The sequence below is a fragment of the Camelus ferus genome, chromosome 25, assembly GCF_009834535.1.
Source record: "Camelus ferus isolate YT-003-E chromosome 25, BCGSAC_Cfer_1.0, whole genome shotgun sequence".
NCBI lineage: Eukaryota > Metazoa > Chordata > Mammalia > Artiodactyla > Camelidae > Camelus > Camelus ferus.
Genome location: NC_045720.1, coordinates 7,487,391 through 7,503,989, shown reverse-complemented (window position 1 = coordinate 7,503,989; position 16,599 = coordinate 7,487,391). Strand labels below are relative to the sequence as shown.

The following is a 16,599-nucleotide window of genomic DNA, read 5'->3' as shown; positions in this document are numbered from 1 at the left end:
CTAGAACCTGTGAATATGTTACCTTGTGTGGCAAAGGGGCAAAGGGACTTTACAAATGTGATTGAGGGCAGGGACCTGAAGATGGAGAGAGAATCCTAGATGATCCAGGTAGACCCAGTCTAATCACATGCATCCTTAAAAACAGAGCCTTGCCTGGCTGGGTCAGAGACTGAGACGGAAGAAGAAGAGAAAGAGATGCATAGAGTGAGCCAGCTTCGACCCACCTTTGCTGGCTCCAAAGATGAAGAAAGGCAGCCATAAGCCAAGGAAACAGGTGGCCTCTAGGAGCTGGAAGTGGCCTTCAGCTGAGAGCCAGCAACGAAATGGGGAACCCAGTCCTATTCTTGTAAGGAACTGAATTCTGCCAACAACTCAAATGAGCAAAAAATCGGATCCTCCTCCTTGAGCCTCCAGAAAGGAACGTAGTCCCACCGACACCCTGACTTTAGGTAGGTGAGACCCACATCAGACTTCTCACCAGCAGAACTGTAAGCTGATAATTTTGTGGTCATTTGTGATGGCAGCTGTAGGGAACTGACACGTCGCTTTAGAGTCCTCATGTGCTCATTTCCACATTGCTGTCATCTTGGGATCTGCTTTTACTGCTTTTGTTCTTGATCATGACAACGTTTTCCCACTCCTCACATCTAGCAATTTTTAATTGTAGACTGGTAGTTGTGCTGTTCTACTGAGGCAGTGCAGGAAGTCTGGATTACGTCACTGTCCTTTAAAGGGAGTTGAATTTCATTCTGGCAGGCAGTTAACATACTGACAGAACCTTTTCTCCCTGTTAGGCTTAACTGTATTTTTTGTTAGAATGGACCTGTTTTAGTTTCTTCTTATAACTTAGCCCTGGATCACGGCCATTACTCCAGGGCCCTGGGCTTACTGCTAAGGGGTGGTTTTCCTAGGGGTCTCAGATGAATAGCCTAGGGGCTCAGCCAGGTCTTTTAACCCTGGATGGGCCAAGACTTCAATGTCTTCCAGCACTGCATGGCTCCTGGCATCTTCATTCAACACTCTGCCCCACAGCAGGTGACCTCTGCTGTGTCCCCAAGTCTTGTGCTACACGCGCAGCCAGGCCTTGCCTAAATCCTAGAGTAAATCCCTATGTAGTCTCTTCCTCTCTCCCATTCCGTACTGTACCCCCTTTTCTGCATCCTGCCCTCCAAATTACAGCAGCTCAGAATGCTAATTTCTGCCTCTTCAGCTCAGCAAGATCACTACTTTGCATTCTTCGAATTCTGTCTCCCTTCACTGCGCAGGGAAGTGCCTCTGGGCAGAAAGCTGGGGTGACTGTGGGGAATGACTTTCCATTTCCCTTCTCGAAAGGAGCACAGTCACGTCCCACCTGTTGTTCCTGAAAACAGCTTCCTTATACACATTGCCCAATTTTATTGTTTGTTTACAGTGGAAGGTTAAGTCCAATACCAGCTACTGTATTAGAGCTATAGAAAGAAGCCCTAAAATGTGTCAGTTTGATGACTTTTATGACTTAGCACTTTAACCAAGCTTTTCCAATGACCTGTCTCAAGAGAGTTTCTATGGTACTTATTTCAGACAATTACAGAGAGGATTAAGTGCCCTCTGCATGCAAAGCATTCAGCAGGCTTATGGGACACTCTCAAAGAAGGACTGGATAAAGAAGAATTATGTACACGTTTCAACTGTTAAATTTTCAAGTGCACTGTCTGAGTGATTTCACTATAACCACCCATATAAACTAAATAGTCAAGGTATTTTAATTTGCTTAAGGCCGCAGGATATTTGCCTAAGGAGTCCTCTTTCAGTTACATCAATGAATAGTTGTAGAAAGGAAACAGCTGTTCCAGCCTTAAAGCTAATGTCAAATAAAGTCACTTTGATAAAAACAAAAGTTAAACACATTATTACAGTCTTTAGTAACCAGTTCAGTTTTAAAATTAAATTAGGTCTCCCATAAAAAAATAAAACAAATTAAAAATTCTCTATTTATCCATAATTAAGTGTTTTGCATATTTCTTAAACTTTGTCTATGTGCTTTGTACATAAATCTATGCAATTTCTGTAAAGGGTGCTTTTCTGGGAAGTTCACCTTTCATCAAAAAGCTTTTCCTTACAAAGCTAAAATGTTTGTAAGGAGCATTTAGTGGAGAACAGCCAAAGTGGCGGAGGAGAAGGACCCTGGGCTCACCTCCTCGCATGAGCACACCGAAATCACACTAACTGCAGAACAACCATCAGTGAAAAAGACTGGAACCTACCAGAAAAGATCTTCTACAACTGAAGTCATAAAGAAGGAACCATAACAAGACAGGAATATGAAGGAAGATATGTACTAGATATGTTACACTGATTACAGGGGAGGGGACTGGAAGGAAAAGGGGGAGGGGGTCAAGCTAAAAGAGAAAAGAATGAGCTAAAAACAACGGTATATATGATATGATTACATGTGTGCATTTGTGTATTTAAAATTCATATTTATACAGGACTGCTCAAAGAAAATGTTGTCTATCGTGTACACATTTTGAATTTGATAATTAGGTTAAACTAGACCTTTGGAACTCTGCATTTGGATTACATCATATTGGTGCTTCTTTATTTTCACTTGAAAATAAAGTAAACTGAATTTAAAAAAGCATTTAGCAATTGTTCATAGGTGGGTGATAACAAACAATGTGGTAACTAGCAATGTATCTCATCTCAATTTCAAAGAGCTTGAAGATGAACAACACTGTCCATGAAATGAATTATGACTTGAAAGTATGAAAACAAAGATTTAAATTATTTGTTATAAGCAGCTGATGAAGTCTATGATGTAACGGCAATGAATGAGGGAGGATGACTCTAATGGCAGTTTCCTATTCAAGGTGAACTGAAAGGAATTAATATAAAACTGACTTTTCCTCTGTGCCTTTAAGGAAATGAAGACATTACGAAAGGCCACTGGGCTGGAGCCTCAAATTTAACTCTAACCTATCATATAATGAGTGCAAGGTCTGGGACCAGACGCTTAAACTTTATGCGTAACAGATTCCGTCTGTCTGGTTTTATAGATGGCATGGATTAGACACCGCTGAGCATCCTTCCAGCAGTAACATCCTATGGCACTGTGGGTACTTAACTTCCCGTGGCAAATGCATACACAGACCACATCTCCGTGAGACTAGTCCCCCTAATTTGATAGTCATAGTAATACAAAATGAATTCAATACTAATTTTTTAAAAGAGGCTCATTCTTCTCTGAATCAGAATCTATTCCAGATTAAACGTGCAGAAATGAACAAATTCTTTCATTTTCTCCAGCCACTGCCCCCAGGTTTGCCATCGCTCTCCCTGGGCAGACATTAACACTAAAAGTAGTCTTACTGACTTTAAACAAGAGAACTTGAACCACGAACTTTCTTTTCCTCACCAGACCTTCTTTTACTCTCGAGAGACAGTGTAGCAACATATACAAGAAAGCCAGCTCTGATCAGTTTCACATTCCAGCTATACTCCATACTGTGTGACAGTGGGCAAGCTGCTTAACCTCTCTGTGCCACAGATTCCTCATCCACAAAATGGAGATGACAATAGGGTCTACCTCACAAGATTTTTGTGAGGATCCAAGGGTTAACACATAGAAACCACTTACAACATTGCTTAGAAGGCAGTAAATGCATGACAGATGTTACCCATTATTACCATCTTCTCTCAGAAGCCCGAGTTTTTTCTTCTGCTGTAGAGAGTTCAGAACCATGGAAAGAGCAGTAAAACTCAAGAAACTTGTTCTTAACAGATATATACCCAGCCGTGGGACTGCTAGATCATAAGGTAAGTCTATTTTTAGTCTTTTGAGGAACTCTAATTAAAAAAGATACATGCACTCTAATGTTCATAGCAGCACTATATACAATAGCCAAGACATGGAACCAACCTAAATGTCCATCAACAGATGAATGGATAAAGAAGTTGTGGTGTATGTAGACAATGGAATACTACCCAGTCATAAAAAAGAATAAAATAATGCCATTTGCAGCAACATGGATGGATATGGAGAATGTCATTCTAAGTGAAGTAAACAAGAAAGAGAAAGAATAGTACCATATGAGATCACTCATATGTGGAATCTTTAAAAAAAGAATAAAAAGGACACTATGATGTCATCTACAAAACAGAAACAGACTTGCAGACATAATAAACAATCTTATGGTTACTGGGGAAGGAGGAGGGGAAAGGAGAAATTTGGGAGTTTGAGATTTGCAAATGTTAGCCACTATATATATAAAAAGATTTTTAAAAGTTTCTTCTGTATAGCACAGGGAACTATATTCAATATCTTGTAATAGCCTTTAATAAACATGGTTATGAAAGTGAATATATGTACGTATATGCATGACTGGGACATTGCATTGTATGCCAGAAACTGACATATTGTAACTGTACTTCAATTTAAAAACAAGGTAAAAATTTTTTTTTTGATTAAAAAAAAAAAAAAAGAATCTTGTATCTTAGTTTTGACCCTGTCATGACTGATATTATTTAAGTAACAATTTGCCTTCTTCGTCAAATGGAGAAGCTCCAGAAGGGCTGGCCCATCTCTGACTGTTCACCGTCGAACGTATCCTCAACACCCGACACAGGGTTGGAACTCCAATACAAGTCTAAGTCAATGATTTAAAAATAAAAGTGGGACAGGATTCAGAGACAGGGAGCAAAGGATAATCCACAGAAAAGTAAAAAATGGTGATGAGCAAAAATAAATAAATAAAAAGCTGGGGTGACACCACAGGATGGGGATAAGAGGAGGAAGAATGGGAGAGGAAATACCAGAAACTGGTTTAGGACCAGAGTGTTAACATATGCAAACCACCAGTCTCCTTCCACCACCAGGCTATCAGCTCTTCCCAGCCAGAAATCCCATCATCTAGGACAACCTCTCCCTCTCTCTCTCTTTTTTAATGTTTTCTTTTTAAAAATTTATTTATTTTTATTTTTTCCTTTTTAATGGAGGTGCTGGGGACTGAACCCAGGACCTTGTGTGGGTACTAAACATGCACTCTACCGCTGAGTTATACCCACCCTGCTACCATAATCTATTGATTTAAAAAGTATTAACAATGACACTTTCACAATAAGTGATAAGTTAGGGTGAACTGTAGAAAACTGCCTTTTGGAATGGTCAAAGACGGTGTTGATATTGGAATGGTTCCATGTGATATAATCAGTCCAATCTAATATAGATAACTTAATCCTATCACCTCACAGTCCCTTAGTATATTTATAATCACATTTATAACTCAACAGTAATGTAAAGCAATACTAGTACTGCCTTCGTTTGGAGATGAGGAAGTCTCACGGCTGGTAGGTGGAGAAGGCAGGCTCCAGAGTCGGTTCCCTCAACCACTAGGCTACACTGCCTTCCCAAGGAGTCCGAGGGCTGTGGCTCAGAGACGGTGACTAGCCCACAACTGCAGCCACACCGCCAGCCCGAGCCCGGCGTGTCTGACGCCAACCCCTGGACCTTCCGCCAGCCCTTGTCGTCAAATCCAGTGCATTTCTCATCCACCCCACGCCCACCCCATTTTACAGGACTGGAGCCGAGCTCCCCGAGGCCCAGCCAGTCCGGGGAAGACCCGGCACAGCCGGGTCTGCAGAGGACGAAGGGCCGGGAGGGGCCCCGGCCTGCAGGCGGGAAGAGGGTGGCTTGGGTCCCATGAGACCCGGGAGGATGCATGGAACGGGGAAGGTCAAGGGCGGAAAACGAGAGGGGACGCTTACTCCGCCCCATGGCGCCTCTCGGGTTCGCGGGCTGGGGAAGCCGGACCGGGACCCGCGGGGACGCCCCGGACGCCGCCTCGTCCCGCCTCCGCGCGTCCGCCCTGGAGCTTGGGAACCATGGCAACGGGGACTCTACGGCGGCCGCGCGGGGCCCGGCGGTGCCGCGTTCCCCGGCTCGGGAGCAGCAAGGAGGCGGGACTCCGCGGCGGAGGGGCTCCAGAGAGGTGGCGTCCCCCGACCCTGACCTGGTCCTCCCGCACGTCCCCACCCTCCACCTTCCGCAGACTGCTTCCCTTTCCCCAAATCAACTGGCCAGACTAAACAAAGAACCACAGGACGCTCTATTTCCTGAGGGGAACTGCGTTCTAGGCGTGCCTCTTAGCCTGCCCCTTGTGTTTTTATTTAATGCCTACCGAGCCCGGAAATCTGGAATTGATCCACACTCCATTTACCAGAGTTGTGACCTTAAACGTCCTTAGCCTCAGTTTCCACCTCTGCAAGATGAGTACTAATAACAGCCTCCAAGGATCATTGTGAAGCTTTAATGAGCTAATTTGAGTGAATGAAAGACGCCTTTTGAAAACAGCAGACTCAGTGTCTAGGGTCTAGCAGGCTGCCCAGGAAAGGTGCCCCATCCTTTTGTACATTGGACTCACCTGGTCTTGGGATCTTTTCACCAAAATCTAGAACAAGAGATCCTTCTGGGATCAGGGTCTTGACAGATTGTTTGACATTCTGGTGGAATAGAGAAGAGGTGTGAGTGATAAAACAGGGAAACCAGGAATACTTACTTCCTAATTTGTCATGGGCCAGGCGGGGCTGGTTATACTGTGTCCTTCCTCAACCTAACATCACCGACACTGTGTTTCTTAGAAACAGGAGGACCCAAGGGGCATGAAGAACAGGTGTACAGTGTGCTGTGCGTGTTTGAGTCCACTGACAGGAAGGGAAACTGGGACATAAATCACAACGTGACAGCTCCAAGTAAAGTCAAGTTCATTTCATTCAAACTGAATGTGGTATTTAAAGAGCCACGGTGTGTGTCTGCTTATGCAAATCACTATTCAAAATAGACTTGTTTCTTTGGCTCTTGGAAATGTAACAAGATGAGCGGTGCTTCCTGAGAAAACTGCTGCAACATATTCTGTATATAAGTAGAAATAAATTTTGAAGAGGGCCTCCTACTTCTGTTGTGCTGGATAAATCCCAGGGACATTGACCTAGAAAGCTATTCAGTTCTTATTATCTTTATTATTATATAGAATTCAGTAGTTTTATGATGTGTAACTAATATAGTGGTTACAATTCCATTGTACTTTGTTTGCATTAATTTTCCTTCAGAAGAGTTTCCTCATTGCGACTTTATGACAAATAAAGCAAGCTCCCAAGCTTACCAAAACTACAATTGCAAGTCCTTCCCTTCCTTCTTTCCTTCCTCCCTTCCTTCCTTCCTTTTGTCCTTCTTTCTATCCATCAACGAATGTTTAAGTGCCTTCCATATACTAGGCACTGTCAGGAGTAATTGAGACAATATATGCAAAACCATTAAACAGTGGAGGAAACAGTCTACTTTTTTACTAACCCAATGAAAAAGACATGAGAGAAATCACACTTACCTGCTTTGCTTGCCTCTGGGGAGATTGGAGGTGAGTAGCATTATTTAAGTTGGTCTGTTGTACCCATCTGAGGGATCACTTCTCCCAGCTGGTAGACTGATGGCAGGAAATGAGAAGAGGGGTGGAATGGGACAGCTAGGTAATTCTCCAGGGCTTTCTTGATCCATATCTATGGATATGAATTTGTGTTATTTGATACGATTCCTCAAACATTAGACATTCCAATAATCAAATGGAAGTACAAAAATGCATGTCAAAATCAAGTGTAAAATGATTTTTAAATGATTTTATTTATTTTTGCCCTCTGCTGAAAGGGAAACTGAGGCACATTACATTTTCACGAGTTTATTTGAGCAAACATGGATTTGAATCAGGCAGTGCCAAACCCAGAGTGGTTAGGAGCACCGCGCTGACAAGAACTAGGAGAGAGGTTTTTATAGAGAAGACAGGGAAGCAAAACAAGGAAATTGTTTGATTGACTACAGCTTAAGCAGTTCCGTGTTTGGGAAAGCCTAGGTGACTGTTTCTGATTGGTTGTTCTTGGGTTTTGATTTCTTAACCTTGAGGCATTTACAGGCATTGACTCTGGGTGGGCTTTGGTTTGCTTACAAGGCTGCCAAGACATTAGAATCACCTCAGTCTAATGACCTCCTGGTTTAATTAGTTTAACACCTTCAAACTTCTGCCCATCTCTGTTACCTTAATAAAAGAAAAAGTTGACGTTTTAGGAAGAACTTCTACTGACTTGAATACGCCCAGAGGAGAGTAACCAGGGTGTCCCTGAGGACTCGAGAACTGGAGCCTTAAGCCAGTTGCTTGACTTCGTTGTCTCAGTTTCCCCATCTGTAGGATGGAAAAATGAAAGTGCCAAGTTGATTTTGAGCAAGGTTTAAAAAAGATGATACATAAAATGTTTGCCCATAGTAAGTGCTTGATACATCTCAGTTTTCATTATTACATGTGAAGAAAGATGGAAAGCAATGAGGTTATCTCATAGAAGAAAGAATTGTCTTCAGGTATTTGCAGGTTTGCTATGTAAAAAAGAAAATGGAAAAACACTTCCTAAGACCTGATTAGAACCAGTGGCTTGAAGATAATGAGGCAAATTTAATCCCAGTGTTAGAAAAATCTCTCCCAAGAAACCAAATTTTCCAGTGGTGGGTGGAAAGATTTAAACATGCATGGATACAAATTATTTTACATTCTTCCTATTGAAAAGATGGAATAAAATAGTTGCTTCATTTCCCACGAGGTTGGCCCGTCTCAGATGGGCACCTGCATCCCCTCTCCCTTTCCAGTCTCCTGAGCTGCTTCCTCATTTGCCCCTCAGCTCTGTCTTCCCCCCTGCCTCCCAGTTCCATCCTACCATGCCCCTTGGGTATCTGTTGTTTCTGGATCCTCCCTAGCCTCAGTGGGAGGAGACTAAGTCTTCCAGAGTCTTCTGAGTAAATCATCTCTAACACAGAGTAGAATCTTGCTTATATTGACTGTCTCTCGTAGCCTCATGTTTGAAGTGGACATTTGTTTTTTCCCAGTATTTACTCCTCTGGGTCTTGTTGGAGGGCAACTCTAGGAGCTTGTTTCCTTATACAGAAGCCAAAGTTACCCCTAAACCCTTTTTGTTCTGTTTCCAGGGTCAGCTTTCATTACTAGCAACAAAGAACTCTAACTGATACAACTTTGATACATTATGATGCTAAGAGATACCCTCCCCATTGGTTGGGACAGGAGCAGAAACTAAAGGGTAAAGGAGGTAGAGAGTTCAGTTCTGCCTCTGTTACCATTCCAAAGTCTGACCCATGAGCACACATGTCTACAGAAGGGAGATGCATTGATCTTAGAAGGCTAGTGACCAAGGTTTTTCCTTGTTTCAGTTATTTGTTTGCTTCCAGCTCAGGAGTTCTGTCATTTTCTTGTACTTCCTGGGAGGCATATGATAGCAGGTGCTGAAGGCCTAAAAACATTTTATAGAAAGGAAAGTAAAAAATGTATCCACTAATTTAATTCTCTCTGAGAACTGGGTAGACAACAGCTCTGTTCAGTTTCAGTGTTAGAACACCTGAGTCTAGCTCATGGAGAACCTGAGATCCACAAGACAATGATTTGAGAGTAACCGAGCTCCACTATAGACGGGGATATGAGAAGGTGAAATCCATCAAAATTGAAACCGCATCTCCAAAACGTTCATCCTGCCTTAATATAATCTAAAGAATACACTTGAGATGAGGCCCCTGGGGAAACTGCAAGTAACTGCCAATTTTGTTAATGATAATACGTTTATTTTAATTGCTAATATACTCCTAATTACTCTAATTCTAAAATGTTTACTTTGCTGTCAGTCATCTTCTTTGATTTACGTTCTTTGTGAAAAGACTTTGTCATGTCAGTCGACCCTTTTCAAGCTGGGTGGCAGCTGCTGAAAATGATCTCACCTTCTCTGTCACACAGCTTGACTGGGCATCACTTGTCCCAAGGCAAGAGGTTTTACCCATGAAATCTTCTAGAGTTCATAGCTTCTCATCTCAGCTTAGAGAAAGTATTTTCAAGATTTTGGTTACATAAACAGAAGACTGACACTGACTGTTCCAAATTCTGATTTCAATATAATCTCTTACTTGCCCTGTCTCTTGCCACCTACCCAAGTGTGTGTGCATGTGTGCACACACATGCACACGTGTGTATTCAAATAATTATGTCAAGAGCATGATGTAGTTGCTGTAAAGATTCTTCATCTGGGTGGGCATCCCATTAACTCATTTACTCATTTTTTTTTAGCAAACATGTATTGAGCCCCTAGGACTGGGGATAGAGTGATGACCAAGATTTAAAGGTTTTGACCATCTGGGAACTTACTTACACATTCAGGAGATGGATAGTAAACAAATAAACAAAAAGACGCTATAAGACAATTGCAGATGATGATGGGTTTGAAAGAAAAACGGGAGATGGACTAAGTTCAGAGGAGAGCTAGTTTAGGTGATCAAATAGATTGCATTTGGGATGAGACCTGGGCATGAGAAGGAGCCAGTTATTTGAAGAGCTAAGGGAAGATTTTTCCCAGACTGAAGAAAGCCTGGCCTGTTAACGGAACGGAGAAAGGTGGCTTGTATGATGGAGCAGATGAGCAAAGAAAACATGTTAAGGAGTAGGTGGGCGGCTCATAATCATATAGGACCTCGTCAGGAGACAGGGTATTATTCCAAACGTGATGGACACAGACACATGCGGAGGGAAACCCATGTGAAGACATGGAAAAGAGACTGCCGTCTATAAACGTGGAACAGATCCTTCCCCCACGGCCCTCAGAAGAAACCAAATCTACTGACAACTTGATTTTGCACTTCCAGTCTCCAGAACAATGAGAAAAGTAATTTCTGCCATTTAAGCCACCCAGTTTGTGGCACTTTGTTACAGCAGCCAGATGACACTAATATAGGAGGACCCCTGAATTTTTAATTAGGACAACTGAAAAAAAAGGCATTTCTGTTAACTAACATAGTGAAGACCATGGAGGAACAAATTTGGAGGAGGCAGGAATTAGGAGCTCTGTTTTACACACGTTAAACTAGAGATATGATCTAGACTTCCAGGTGGAAATTGTGAGAGGGCAGTTGGGTATGTGGATGCGGAGCAGTGGTCCAGGCTGGAGATGTAATTACACGGGTATTTACACTCACATGCATGAATGAGGCTGCTCTAGGAGTGAGTTTAGACAGGGAAGACACCCAAGGACTAAGCCTGAGTATAAAATGTAAAAATTGACAAATAAAGAAGAATTAACAAAAGAGACACAAAGTCAAGGAAGTAGAAGGAAAAACCATATAAGTAAAGCACATCAAGAAGGAGGGAGTGACTGACTATGTCAAATGCTGCTATAGGTCAATTCCAATGAGCCCTAAGAACTGACCATTGGGTTTAGCAGCACTGAAAGCTGTTGTAGCTTTGTGATGGACGTGCTGCTGTGATGGCTGGTCAGAGCGAAGTCCTGATTGGGGTGAGGTCATCAAAGACTTGGGAGAGATGAATTGGAGACAAATAAGTTCAGAAGACAAATCTACCAAAGAATTTTGCTTCCACCAGGAGCAGAGACATGGAAGAACAGAGTATCTGTAAGAGATGTGGATTCAAAAGAAGGCTTAATTAAGACAAGTGTTATTACAGCGCAATAGAGGCGAGGCTGCTACTGCAGAAGAGAGAATTCCTGGAGCACCTTCTATGCACAGACAAGAGGGGGCGGGTTGCAGTGCGTGAGTAGTGAGTCGGCCTTAGATAGCAGCAAGGACTTTCCATCCACAGAACAGGAAGGAAGGAGAGTAGGAACAGATGCTTGTAGGTGGCTAGATATGGTTAGCTATGTCTTCATAATTGTTTCTATTTTCTCAGCAAAATGGGAAGCAAGGACATCAGCTAAGAATCGGACTCAGAAAAGATGTCCTGAAGATTTGAGGGAAAAGGATAAGGTATGAAACAGTCACCTGGGGAGTGGGAGGGCAAGTCCAGAAGATGGGGTAAGATGACTACCAGGCTCCACCCAACACACTTTAAGGTCTGGGATCATGAATTTAAAGAAAGGTCCAGTGATGTGGTTTTCCTCAAGCCATGTTCAGTGTGTGAGTAAAGATGCATAACAGATGTAGCATGGGATACAAGCAGAGGTAAAAGCACACGGGATACAGGGAGGTTCAAAGGAATGCAGGGTTTTCAACAGGAAAGGGAAGCGATCTGATGTACATTTTAGAAAGATGACTGTAGCTGCTGTGTGGGTACTGGGGTGTAGTCTGAAAGAGTAGAAAGAGGAGAGGCTGGGTAGGAATGTGTCTCTGCCCTGGAAGAAGATATTCCCTTTTCTTCAAATATCTTCTCCTGTTTTCTTCACCTGCCAAACTCATACTCTTTCTTCAAGAGCTTTTTAGAACTATTCACAACAGCCAAAGGATGGAAGGAAGCCAAATGCTCATTAGTGAATGAAGGGATAAACAAATGTGGTCCCTCCATTCAGCCATAAAAAGGATACAGACTACAATGTGGATGAACCTTAAAAACATTGTGCAAGTTTTACCTCTTAAGCATGAAAAACTTTTACATAGTTCAAAAGCCAAAGCGGTAAAGAAAAGCATACTCAGAGAAACAAAACAGAATAAAACATTATGCAAATAAAATCAGCCAAGGCACAAAAGGTCACATATTGTATGATTCTGTTTATATGAAACATCCAGAATAGGTAAATCCATAGAAACAGAAACCAGAGACAGAAACCAGACTAGTGGTTGCCGAGGGCTGCGGGAGGGGGCATGGAAAGTGATTGCTTGTTGGGTGCAGAGTTCCATTTTGGGGTGGTGCAAATGCTTTGAAATTTGATGGAGGTGATGATCACACAACACTATGATTGCACTATGAATTGTACATTTTAACATGGTTACTTTTGTGTTTGTGAATTTCATCTCAATTAAATTTTTTAAAGAAAAAAGGAATATGTTAGATTTGTTTTCTTATTTCTATCAATTAAAAAAAAAAGCTCTATTAGAAAGACACCAAGTTTCCTCAGAGACTCTAGGTAAGAGCTGGGCAACCAGGTTGGGGTGGTGGGGATGCCAGCAGCGGGATGGGTGCAGCCCTCCCTCCAGGGTGCTCACGTCCCTCCTCCAATCACCTCTGTCCCTGGGAGAAACAGAATCTGATTGGCCAAGCTGTGTCCTGTGATGCTGTGTTCTCCAGGGTTTGGGGTCTGGATTTGGGAACAGCAGCCCCATTAAAACCCATGGATTGAGGGTGGGGTAATAGAGAATGGTGCTGTGGGAACTGGACGAAGGAAGAAGGGATACTGAGCAGAACATGACAGCTGGTGTCCACTCCAAACACCCCTCAGCTGACATAGTCTTTCAACAGCATCTGTCTGTCAGTTTTCACTGAGCATCTCCCCAGCTGGCACTGGCTAGGCACTGGTGATAGAAATGGTCTCTGTCCTCCCGGAGCTTAGACTCATGAGTAAAGAGAGACACTGGACTTATGCCAGGGGGCCGAGTGCTGTGCAGGGGAGTACAGAGAATGCCTGGGAGGCTCTAGAATCCAGGCAGATGTGGAGGCATCCCACCCTCTTTAGGGCCCCATGGCTACCTGGAGTCCCCTCTTATTGCCCATCACGCTGATGTCGCTGCCTCTTTGTCTACCTTGCTCGCTCATTAGATTGTGAGCCCTGAGCAGCACAGAGCTCAGAACTAATGCTGGGACTAAGAGTTGAAAAGAAGAAGGAGAGAGGGAGAGAATGAGAACACAATGATGTCCTGGATACACTAGATTTTAGTTTATGTCCCGCTTCCCTTTTGATATAGGAGCTTTAAAACTAATTTGTATTGTGTGGCCCTCTTGGCCCCTATGATGGCAGTGGAGAATGAGATAACTTCCTTGCAGGATGACAGCTGGTGGCACTGCCCTTACAATAAATCATGGCAGGAGCCTGGGCCTGTCATCTGCTGGAGTCCTCTGCTGCCAACAGGGCAGTGGTCGCACGATTGACCCCAGCTGGTGGCTGCTTCCATGTCCAAAGTCCTTCTCTCTGGGTGGTCTGTTTCCACATCTCATCAACCTTGCAACCAAGACAGCTTTCTTGGATAAACACCAAGATATTGGCAGTGTTGTCTTTGAGTTAAGGGATTATGGGTAGCTTTTTTCTTTTGGTTATTCAACTTTTTTCTTTTTTATTTAAATGAAGTGAGGGTGAATCACTGACAAAAATGAAGAAAATCTAATTAGTTATTTTTAAAGTGAACCCTTTCTCATGCCAGTATGTAAGCTCACTTCCTCTTCTTTGGTCTTCTCTAAGGCAGAAAAGTGTTATGACCACCCCTGCCACCGCCACCACCAATACTGTAGAACCACGAGGCATGAATTTGCCTGTTTTACCGGTGAACTTCAAAGGCCCAATATCACAAGGCTATGAATGATGCAGCAGCCAAGTCCTGCCCGTGTCTGTCTGACTTCAAAACCCATGTTGTCCTTATATCACTTTGTCCTGTGTTAAACGGTGGAAGAAGTCCTTATTCAGCTAGATTGCCGCATCCTTGGCAAAGTCTCAGCCCATTGCTCACCCCTTCCTTCCACCATCTCACCTATTAACTGAAAAATTCACAGTCCCGAGAAGTCAGAAAAACTACTGCCCCTACTATTAATGTGATTGCTGCCGCCAGTAGCATGGCAGCTCCCGCTTTGGGAGAGTTTACTATGTACCTAGCTCTGTGTTAAGTTTTAAGTACTTGGCCTGCATGGACTCATTGAATTCTCATAGAAATGCTATGAAATAGGTAATATTTTATCCCATTTTATAGATGAAGAAATGAAGGCTTGGAAAGATGAAATGCCTTGTCCAGAGTGACATCGCAGATAAGCAGCTGGGTCAGAACTCAGCCCCAGGTCGAGGCTGCCCCTCGAACAGGAAAATCGTAGTCACTTTTGTGCTAGTGTTCCAAGGACGTGATTCACCAGGGGCAGAGACAAGGCAGTGGGAAGGTGGAAAGCTCTGGAATGTGGTCCTTGATTTTCCCTTTTACTAAAAAGAACAAAAGACCGAAGGGAGAAAAATGGAGCACCTGGCGAAGCGCTTCAGCTAGCTCCCCGACAGCCCATCACCTGCAGCCTGAACTTTAGCTTCGCCCCCACAAAAGTAGGCTGTTTGGGTTGGGGTGGAGAGTGGATCACCCTCTTGCATCAATGCAAATATGAAATGATATATTTGCATTGAATATAAAAGTCCTGATGCCCCAGCCTTTGTCTCCCATCCTACCTTTCATTTTCTTTGTTTTTATTTCCTTGAAGGCTACAAAAGGATATGAAAATGTTGGCAAAGTGGCAGCCAGCTTTTAGCATCCACCTGCTAAAGTGCCCCCCACCCCTAAGGTACCCCGTCTGGCTCTCTAGCAGGTGTAGCTTGCAGCTGTAGCAGATTTTGCCCAGCATGGGACAGATGGAGGGGACACAGCCATCACTGACAGATAGTTGTTGTTTTTTTTTTTTAATAAATGATCAGCCCTTCATTGAGGCTTGGTAGGGAAATGTGGCACTGATGCAAAGTATGCCAAATTGGCAGGTGTCTGCTCTGTTGTATTGTATGAGCAATAGTGAGATTCCTTTTGCAGGGGGGCAGGGGGAGTGGAGGAGGTGGTTGGCATCCACGGCAGCACAGGCAGATCATTTTGAGTTATTTTGAAGTAACTACAGTAGATTTTACTTGTGGGAAATGGCACAGGAGCCTTAAAGATCTGGGGTGCATGAGTCATGCGTTATCACTGAGATTCACCTTCCTCGCCTATCAAATGAGGGTGTGGCAGTCTGCCTGGAGCTCACCAAGGATTCACATGCCTCGCTACATTTCCCACAAAGGCAGGGTCATGTGACTAACTCTCACTCTTGGCACATAGGGAAGGCATGTGTCACTCTCCACCAGGGGGCAGTTAAGCAGGCAAGCTTGGAGGTCCATATATGGCCAGTGGCATGGTTACAAGAGGAAGGAGGGCTGCCTGGCCCACATCAGGCATTACATGGGTTTGCCTGTATTGGCAGCTAAAACAAAGCCATGGACTAAGGTCAGGAATATGGATGAGGCAGATAAAGTATTTCACACACAGCAGAGAATCCATCATGTGCTGGCCAGAGCTACCGAAGCCTCTACAAGCAGATCTCCCAAAGCAGACCAGACAGAGTTTAGATGATTTCTCTCTCCTGTGGCACCTCATTCATGCCAAATCTTTGAGGAACTCGATTTGAGAATCTTGGGACACAAAGTAAAATGTAAAGGTCACCATTGTCCCTGAAAGATGACTTTTTATTTGATCTTTTGTCTCATGGAAAACTTTTTCCTGGGTTAGTATTTCCAGAGAAAGTGACCTGGGCAATATTTGATCTTTAACCTTAGTCACGGTTCTCCAGAGAAACAGAACCAATAGAATATAAAAAGAATATATGATACATGATACACATGTGATATGATATCTATAGATATATTTATAAGTCTATCTATCTATCTATCTATCTATCTAGGGAGAGAGATTTTAAGGAGTTATTTTATGCAATTGTCGGGGCCAGCAAGACCAAAATTTGTAGGGCAAGTCAGAAAACTGGGGAGTCAGGTGAGAGCTGATACTGCAGTCTGAGTCTGCAGGCTGGAACCTCAGGCAGAATTTGTCTGTTGCACTCTGTAGGCAGAATTCCTTTTTCCTTAGGAAACTTCTGTCTTTTCTCTTAAGGCCTT

At 43.2% G+C, this 16,599-nt stretch overlaps 1 protein-coding gene across 2 annotated transcripts in view; it reads right to left on the bottom strand.

The window, feature by feature from the left end:
* The window catches only part of LRRC6 (leucine rich repeat containing 6), a 55,750-nt gene extending 49,829 nt beyond the window's left edge, over positions 1–5,921 (bottom strand). Inside the window, exon 1 of one of the 2 annotated variants that reach the window (XR_004315131.1) lies at positions 5,743–5,921. Coding sequence is in view for 1 of the 2 variants with exons in the window: in XM_032467768.1 (XP_032323659.1) it covers positions 5,743–5,752 (10 nt within the window). In the remaining variant the exon portion in view is untranslated. The remainder of the gene's footprint in view (positions 1–5,742) is intronic. The other variant, XM_032467768.1, reaches the window with a different exon arrangement.
* Between the last annotated feature and the right edge of the window lie 10,678 nt (positions 5,922–16,599).